Genomic DNA, 10,072 nt, shown 5'->3' on the forward strand with positions numbered 1-10,072 from the left:
TTGGACTACATTTCCCAGAATTCTCAGGTCGACCTGCCAGAGCCGCGAAGTGACTCTGGGAAGTGGGGTGGGCTGCTGGACCACAGTTCCCAGAATTCCCCGGATCTGCCTGCCAAAGCTTGTAGGCTACAATTTCTTGTTTTACCTCCGTTAGGTAAGTGTTGGGACTACTCGGGTACTACATTTTGCGCAGTGCCACAGTGCTGACCTCTTCGCCAATAACATGGATTTCTACATTTACAAGTTTGCGTTGGGTTTCCTTGAGTTCCTGAAGTCGAAATGCCTCCAATTATTACAGGACTATTTGTAGAAGGGGAACAAGCTAGAAGATGTAATCGTCAAGAAATTAAAGGGGAATGACTAGGGGTCAATAGATGACTGAAAGGGGTAAGTATAATCGGATGTTATGAGGCTAACAGGTAATTTAAAAGAATGGGTGAGATAGAATAGTTTGGGTCAGCTCAGCGCGTATAGCTCAGCGGCTAGGGCTCCAGCCATACACCGGACCTGGCGGGTTCGAATCCTGCCCGGGTTTGCCAAACAACGACAACTACAACAACAACAACAAAAAAAAAAAAAAAATAGGCGGGCGTTGTGGTAGGCTACCGTAGTCCCAGGTACTTGGGAGGCTGAGGCAAGAGAATAGCTTAAGCCCAAAGAGTTTGAGGTTGCTGTGAGCTGTGACAGCTTGAGACTGTCTAAAAAAAAAAAAAAAAGAAGAAGGAGAAGAATTTGGGAAGGGCAATAAGGAACAAGAAAGGTTTCAGCATCTACCCCAGACCCTGTGCTACTAGTGGGTTAGCAGGAAATACCACCATTTGGGAGTCAGGGCCAAACGGGAAGCCCAGTCCTGTGGAAAAGCTATTTTCCTGGGTTAAACTTTTCATTTAAACTGTATTATTATCATTCACTGGAGGTAAAAACATCAAATTTCAGAGAAGTCAGTAAGTTGCCAATTATCTCAAAGAAATTAAACAGTTTGACATTGGTGTTAGTTAGGGTGGAGACCTATGTGGAACTCACGATAGAGAAAAATTTCTCATCCAGTGATCAGGACAGAAGGAAGAAAAAGTTTATTTTACTGTTCTAAACGTAAAAGGGCCAATATGGAAATGAAAAAGAGGAACATAATGTTGGCAAAGAGAATCAGATACTCTGTCTTTTTACTTAGAAGTTGTAAAGGGGATGAAGATGATTTATTGCGATAGCCAAATCTACATGATACTGTGAAATTAATGCAAAATGGCTCCTCTTTGTAGCATAGGCTCATAACAGAAGCAGCAGACAAGTTTGTCACTGATGATTATGATCTTGTCATTGATTCCACCCTTCAGGTATAATTTTGGGCCAGAACTGAGGAGGGTAGCTTGCACAGCTACCCATCCCCCTGTTTAGGAACTCTCCAAGACTGTAAAAAAGCTAATTGTAAAAGGCAGATTCTGGCTAATGTACAGAAAAAGATTTAAATTTCCTTTCTGTCTGTTAGGCTCTTTTCAGATGTTGTGAAAATGGAACCCCCTCTCCCCGCAAGAGTGCCTGTCAGCTAGTCAGCTAGATGAATACACATTCTCACTCATAAATGGAAGCCGAAAAAGTTGGTCTCATAAAAGTGGAGAATAGAATAGTGGCGACTAGAGACAGGGAAGGATGCAGGGAACAGCTATGGATTTGTTAACACATATAGAAAGTACAACAGAAGTAACACACTCTAGTGTTCTACAGCACAACAAATTGACTATAATCAATAACAATTCAATGTTTATTTGCAGATAGAACTGCAGATTTTGAAGGTTTCCAACACAAAGAAATAATAAATATGTTCATTACACTGATTTGATCATTACACAGGGATACATGTATCAAATTATGTGTTCCATAAATATGTATAATTATGTGTCATTTAAAAATGATAAAAGCATATCAAGATTCAAGTGCCTCTTGTAGCCCTTCACACAAGCCTCACATTTGTATGTTTTTTCTCTGCTATGGTCTCCTTGTTGGTCTTTAAGTTATAAACTGTGTACAAAGCTTTCCCCACAGTCCTCACATTTGAATGGTTTTTCTGTGCTGTGTAGTCTCAGTTAGGTGAGTTGAGGCCCACCTGAAGCACTTTCTACACTCCTCACTTTGTAGGGCTTTTCCCCAGTGTGAACTCTCTTGATGGAAATGAAGTTTAGAACGCTCAGTAAATCTCTTCCCACATTCTTCCCATTTGAATGGTTTTTCTCCACTATGGAGTATCTTATGATCAAAATACTTGAGGCCTGGCTAAAGCACTTGCCACATTCCTTACAAGTATAAGGTCTCTCCCCTGTGTGGACTCTCTGATGTATGTCAAGATTAAATTTTCAGTTGTAGCCCTTCCCACACTGCTCACACTTGTATGGCTTTACTCCACTGTGGACTCAGCAGTCAGAATAATGCTGTGAATTCTGATTAAATCTTTTTCCACATTCTTCACATTGGAATGGTTTTTCTCCACTGTGGACCCTATGATGAGTATAAAGTTGTGAATTCTGAGTAAATATGTTTCCACACATTTGAATAGCTGTTCCCTGCATCCTTCCCTGTCTCTAGTCGCCACTATTCTATTCTCCATTTTTTTGAGATCAACTTTTTCGGCTTTCATTTATGAGCGAGAATGTGTATTCATCTAGCTGACTAGCTGACAGGCACCCTGGGGGTGGGTTTTTCTCCACTGTGGATTCTGTGATGATTCAAAAGACATGAGGCCCAACCAAAGGTCTTCCCACATTCCTTACATTTATAGAGTTTCTTTCCTCTGTGGCCCTCTGATGAAAGTCAAGATACAACCTCCTTTTGTAACTCTTTCCACACACTTCACATTTGTATGGCTATTCTCCACTGTGGACCCTCTGATGGGAACAGCGCTCTGCATTTGTGTAAAATCCCTTTCCACATTCTTCACATTTGAAAGGTGTTTCTCCACTGTGAATACGCTGATGTCTTGAAAGACCAGAAGCCCATCTGAAACTCTTCCCACATTCTTTACAATGATATGGTTTGTGCCCTGTGTGGTCCATATGATGCCTATAAAGCTCTTGCCCACTAATGAAGCCTTTTCTACACACTTCACATCTGTACAGTTTCTCTCCAGTGTGGACCAGGCAATGATTATTAAGTGCTGATCTCTGACCAAAGCTCTTGCCACATGAATCACACCGGAATGGTTTCTTCTGCATGTGAACAACAGAATGCCTGTTAAGATTTGATCTACTACAGAAACTCTTATAACATATATCACATTTGAATGGTTTCTCCCCAGTGTAGATTCTTTGATGATCCTGAAGCTTTGAATCATGAATGAAGGCCTTCACATATTCCTTACAATTATAAGGTTTCTCTCCTGTGTGTAATTTGTGATGAACATAAACTCCTGATCTGTAACTGAAGCCTTTCCCACACTGCTCACATTTGAATGGTTCCTCTCTGCTGTGGACCCTCTGATGACTTTGCAGATGTGAGCTCTGGCTGAGTTCCTTACCACACACATCACACTTACAAAATTTTTCTCCTGGCCAGGCATGGCGGCTCATGCCTGTAGTCCCAGCACTGTGGGAGGCTGAGGCAGGTGGATTGCCTGAGCTCAGAGGTTCAAGACCAGTATGAACAGCAGTGAGCCAGAGCAAAACCCTGTCTCTACTAACATCAAAAAAAACTTCGCCAGAGGAAGAAGAAAATGAACAACAAAAAAGAGTACTTCAAACAAAGAAGAATGAACAAGGAAGCTGAAATTAAAAATAAAAAATAAAATTAAAACAATTTTTTTCTCCCATGTGGATTCTCTGATGAATATGAAGAGCAGAGTTATAACAGATGCTTTTTCCACACTCATTACACCTATAAGACTTCTCTCATGAGTGTAATTGTTGATGAAGATCACAGACTGAGAAATCACTGAAGGACTGTTTATGCTCATAACCCAGGTAAGGTTTCTGTCCTATGTAACTAACAGATAGTCACAGATAGTCATGTCTCAACCTGGCAGGGCATATCACCTTGTTTGCAGAACTGAGAGCTACTAAGCATGGAGTCTTGAGACCTGGTTAAGTCACTTGCAATTTGTTCCAACATTTGCCGACAGGACAACTCTTCATGCAATTCTGTTTCTAGAAGTGTCTCCACCACAGTTTGGATTTTTCCTCCTGTCAGAACACAGAATTAAGATATGGACAAGTGAAGCCTTTGTTCAGTAATATCACGTTTCCACTTAGCCATGAAACTTTTATGAATACAAGGTAAGTTCATATCATGTTTTCCAAAGGTACCATGTTCTCTCTGCACTACATGAGACAGTTTAGAACCATATCAAGTTTTCTATGTGAAATATGTGATAGAAATAAAACCTTGCTTGGTAAATTACTTGCCTTGTAAGTAATGTACACAACAAATATGACTCAAAAGGAACTTTAAGGAGAACCAGCAACATCATCAATACTTTATGTATTTTAGTTTACGTTGCATATCCTTATAAAGTGAATGGCAATTTGACTTATATTCCAAAAAATCACTTGGCTGCTATGAGGAGAACAGATGCCAAGGTGGAAAGGGTGGGAGCAGGGCAGTCAACAGGAATAATAATCTAGGGAAGAGGTTTGGTAATTTAGACAAGGACGATAGAAGTGGACATGGACAGAAGGAAACAGATGGTATCTATAAAGATACACAGTTGTTTGGTTCATACCTGAATTTTCTTCTCTTTGGATTGCTGTCTTCATCATCCAAAACTTTTCTTCTTTTATGAAGTGGAAAGCATCTTGGCAGAATGGTTCATGCCATATGAACATGCAAATTCATATGCTTAATCCCAACACATTCTAGGTAAAAGTTATGGAAAATTTAGGTCCCCACTGCATACTCAAATTGGAACACCCTTAGCGACTCCAAGAATTGGTAAATATAGCAATGTCTCAGTTTATAAAATCAATGTACACAAATCAGTAGCTGTCATGTATGCCAACAACAGTCAAGCTGAGAATCACAGTATCTTTCACAGTAGTGTCAAAGAAAATGAAATACTGAGGAATATATTTAACAAACAAGGTGAAAGACCTCTACTGGGATAATTACAAAACACTGAGAAAAGAAACTGCAGAGAACATAAACAGATGGAAAAAATATCATGTGGACTGGAAGAAATAGCAGTATCAAAATGTATACTACCCAAAGTGATTTACAGAGTCAATACAATTCCCATTAAGTTCTAACACTGTATTCCACAGATATTGAGAAAATAGTTCTACACTTAGTATGGAATCAGAAAACATCTTGACTTGCCAATGCAATCTTGTGTAGTAAGACCAATCTGGAGTTATCATTTTATCAGACCTCAGACTATAATACAAGGCTATTGTAATCAAAACACATGGCATTGGCATAAAAATAGAGACACAGACTTATGGACCAGAAGAGACAACCCAGATATGAAACCATCCTCATAGTGCCACTGAATCTTTGACAAAGCAAACAAAAACATACATTGGGGAAAAGAATCCCTATTCAAAAAATGGTACTGGGAAAACTGGATAGCTACATGTAAAAGCCTGAAACAGAACCTGCATACTCACCACTTATAAAATTAATTCACAGTGGATGATATATTTAAACATAAGACATAAAACTATAAGAATTCTAGAAGAAAATATTGGAAAAACTCTTAAGAGATATCAGTCTAGGCAAGAATTTAGGAAGAAGACCCCAAAAGCAATCACAGCAACAACAGAAATAAATAAATAGGACAGGACCTGATCAAGTTAAAAGGTTTCTTCACAGCCAGGGACAACATACAGAATGGGAGAAGATATTTGCATGCTACACATCTGATAAAGGAAGGATAAGCAGAATATACAAAGAGATCAAGCCAGTCAACAAGAAAAAAACAACCCCCTTAGAAAGAGGGCAAATGGGCCAGGCATGGTGGTCCATGACTGTAGTCTTAGCCCTCTGGGAGGCCGAGGCAGGTGGATAGCTTGAGCTCATGGGTTTGAGACCAGCCTGAGCAAAAGCAAGAGAGCCCATCCCTACTAAAAATGGAAAAACTGAGACAAGTGGATTACTTGAGCTTGAGTTGGAGGTTGCTGTGAGCTATGATGCTATGGCACTCTACCCAGAGCAACAGCTTGAGACTCTGTCTCAAAAACAAACAAAAAAAAAAAAATGAGCAAATAACATGAACAAAAAAAATTTTTTTAGTCTCACTTTGTCACCCTTGGTAGAATGCTGTGGCACCACAGCTCACAGCAACCTCAAACACTTGGGCTCAAGTGATTCTCTTGCCTCAGCCTCTGGGGTAGCTGGCACTACATACAGACAACCACCATACTACCCAGCTATTTTTTTTTTTTAAAGACACAGGGTTTTGGGCTGGGTGTGGTGGCTCATGCCTATAATCCTAGCACTCTGGGAGGCCAAGGTGGGTGGACTGCCTCAGCTCACAGGTTCAAGACCAGCCTGAGCCAGAGTGAGAGTCTCTGTAAGTAGCCAGGCATTTGGTGGGCGCCTGTAGTCCCAGTGACAAAATAAGACCCTGTCTCCAAAAGAAAAATAAAGAGAGAGAGATGGTGTTTTATTCTTCCTCAGGCTGGTCTCCAACTCAACATCTTAAGCACTCCACCAGCCTGTGCCTCCCAGAGGGCTAGAATTACAGGTGTGAACCACCACACCCAGCCCTAAAAAAAACTTTTCAAAAGAAGAGGTACAAATGCCCAACAAACACAACCATCAAGGAAATGCAAATCAAAACTACATTGAGAGTGGCACCAGTTGCTCAGTGGGTAGAGTGTCAGCCATATACATCCAGGCTGGGGGGTTCGAATTCAGGCTGGGCCAGCTAAACAACAATGACTACTATAACAAAAAAAATTGCTGGGCATTGTGGCAGGCGCCTGTAGTCCCAGCTACTCAGGAGGCTGAGGCAAGAGAATCGCTTAAGCCCAAGAGTTTGAGGTTGCTATGAGCTGTGACCCCACGGCACTCTACCCAGGGTGACAGCTTGAGACTCTGTCTCAAATAAAAAAAAAAAAAAAACTACATTGAGATATCACCTAACCCCAGTGACAATGGCTCACATGATGAAGTCCCAAAGCAACAAATGTAGGCATGGATGCAGAGATAAAGGAATGCCCTTACTCTGCTCTATAGAAAGTAATGTGGAAATACCTCAAATAACTAAAAGCAGGCCTACCATTGATCCAGCAATCCTGTTGCTGGGTATATACCCAAAGGAAAAAAAGGTCATTGTATGAAAGGTCACTTACACTCAAATGTTTATAGTAACACAAGTTACAATCACAAAGACAGGGAAAAGACCCAAGTGCCCAACAATACGTGAATGGATCAATAAACTGTAGTACATCTATATCATGGAGTACTACTAACTCATAAAAAAATACTGCAAAGAAGTGGCCTCAGGCTAGTGGAGGGAAGCGGATTGAGTAAACTCAGAGTCACGGAAACTCACACGAGGGCTGTGCTCGGAGTACAGCCCCAAAGGCAAGAAGGCTCGGGTTTGAGAACGCCCACCGCTGCCTTCGTCCCGCCTAACTTCCATTCTCCGTCGACACTTCTTTTACCCTAAATCGATCACCAGTTCGGTGAGGATCCAAAGTGTAGGTACCGGGAATTCAGAAAGGCTTGCAAGCTGCAGAACTGACCCAAATTACCGCTGACAGAAACGGTAGTAACCGCCCACTCCTGGAGCGGAAGTGACCTGAACGCCGCAGAGCGTCGGGACTACACTTCCCAGAAGCCCGTGGATCCTGCTGCCTGAGCGGAAGTGACTGTACCCCACCCCCCATAACAGCACTTACACTACACTTCCCAGAATTCCCCAGGTAGGAGAGACGTCCGTAATTACACCCTCCAGGGGAAGTGTTGCGGTCTACACTTTCTGCCGAACACAGGGAGAACTAATCCAGCATCCCAGATCGCTTGGTCTGCAATGTGTACTGTTAAAACTCACAGTTGAGGTCCTAGCTCTCCCTGAATCCTTGAAAGAAAATATATAAAAATGAAACTGCCCAGAAGAGTGACTAACACAAATTCCTGGGTGTGCAGGATGTCAGATAAGAAACAACTTGCTGAAATGCTGAAACTCCATGAGCTTGTAAAATAATGCTGAAATTATTTGGAACCAATATGGCCAACTTGAGTTTGCACAGATCCGGGAATAATGATGTCACAGCCGAAATTTCTGCCACGTTTCCGTCGATAGAAAACCCAAGCTCTGCCAAATGCTAATGATGGCCCGGAGGGCCACACCAAAGAAGCCTCGAGCAAGTGGTCTTGCTGTGGTTGGATTAGTTTTCGTTTTATGCATTTTAGGGAGTCAGAAATTATAGGTAAAGTCATAATACATGGAAGGCACACAGGCCTGTCCAGAAAACGGCAGGCTGTCTTGAAGCAGGGTATTGTAGGTTATAGGAAGATTAAAAGTGGCTTTGATATAATTGGCAAGACTCATAGAAATGAAGCTTTGTCTAAAAGCTTGGAATGTTTTAATTTCAGGAAATCTGAGAGACAGGCCATTAGCCATCAGATCCAAGTGATCACTTAAATAATTGATGCCCTGCAGGTGTGCTTTAAGCTTTGCTTTTTATAGCCTTAGGCACAGTTAATGACTTACGCGTAGCGATCAGGGTGAGCCAAGTGTCTGACCTCCCCTCTTAAGGCAAATCAGCTTTAGGGTATTTATGGAGGTCTCCGTGGCGAAAAGGGGGTCCATTCAGTCTGCTGGGAGCTTAAAATTTTACGTTAGTTCACATTTCATACTAATTTCCCTGAATTTGCACGTGACTCATGAAGAAACTGCCGATGACTGAGCACTTTCCAGACCTCTCCTTTCCTTCCACCAATGACCAGTTAATCCCAGAAACTAAATATTTCTCATAAAATTATTGCCTTAAGGCTAGCACAAGGAGGCAGATTTGAGCCAAACTCTTGCTTCCTTTTCTTTTCTAAAAACCAAGGTGCCATATTATTGGCTTTTGTGCACATCTGCAAGGAAGACTTTATGCTTGATAACAGACAGGAGTGATTTCCTGAAGTACAAATGCCTCAATGACAGGAATATTATTTAAAAGGTAACAAGCAAAAAGACACAGTCTTAGAGGAATAATGTTTTGCCAATCTAATGATAATATTTGGTACTTAAATGTAGTTTTAATCTGTAGTTCATGTTTTATAAATAAAATAAATCCTTCCATATTTTTAGAGCCTTTATTACATTCTTTGTGAAGTTTTCATGTTGTAACAACCAAATCTTTTGCTTTAAGAACCAGTAGTTAATTCAAGATTCATTAGTGAGTCTTATTCTTAATTAATGTACTTATACCTCATTCCTAGATTTTGTCAGCAATAAATCTCTGTATGTTGAAGATATCTTGGCACTTTTTTTTTTTTTTTTGTAGAGACAGTCTCACTTTACCGCCCTCGGTAGAGTGCCATGACGTCACAGGACTCACAGCAACCTCCGGCTTTTGGGCTTATGCGATTTTCCTGCCTCAGCCTCCCGAGCAGCTGGGACTACAGGCGCCCGCTACAACGCCCGGCTATTTTTTGTTGTTGTTGTTGCAGTTTGGCCGGGGCTGGGTTTGAACCTGCCATCCTCGGTATACGGGGCTGGCGCCCTATTCACTGAGCCACAGGCACTGCCCTTGGCACTCTTTCTTATGCATCTCAATAATATTGTTTTCATCTTATTTTAACAACTGCCTCTGGAGAGGAGAAAGAATTCAGAGGAAAGCATAAGAATTGTTTGTTCAAAAACGTCAATATTTTTACTTATCTACTGCATGATGTGTTATAAAATCAGAAGGATCAGCTTGACTTTATCTTCATGTAACTGGCTATTCACACAGGTGGATCTTAATATATACCTAGCATCCGAAGAAGATATAGTCTAGAAAACTAATTATAAAAATCTAAGGTATCTGTTTTAGATAAATTGCTGAAGAAAGACCTTTCACATAGTATACTTAAGATTTCACCATGGCATATTACTATGAATTTGCATTTGTCTTAATGGTTACACACCCTTTGAGGCTCTACTGTT

At 41.1% G+C, this 10,072-nt stretch overlaps 1 protein-coding gene across 1 annotated transcript; it reads right to left on the reverse strand.

Annotated features, from left to right (window-relative positions):
• Positions 1-722: 722 nt before the first annotated feature.
• Positions 723-4,387, reverse strand: LOC128596666 (zinc finger protein-like). Its single transcript, XM_053606264.1, has one exon. The coding sequence runs from the start codon at positions 3,555-3,557 to the stop codon at positions 2,856-2,858; it is 702 nt and encodes a 233-aa protein (XP_053462239.1). The 5' UTR covers positions 3,558-4,387; the 3' UTR covers positions 723-2,855.
• Positions 4,388-10,072: the final 5,685 nt, after the last annotated feature.

This window comes from Nycticebus coucang, chromosome 10, assembly GCF_027406575.1.
Source record: "Nycticebus coucang isolate mNycCou1 chromosome 10, mNycCou1.pri, whole genome shotgun sequence".
NCBI lineage: Eukaryota > Metazoa > Chordata > Mammalia > Primates > Lorisidae > Nycticebus > Nycticebus coucang.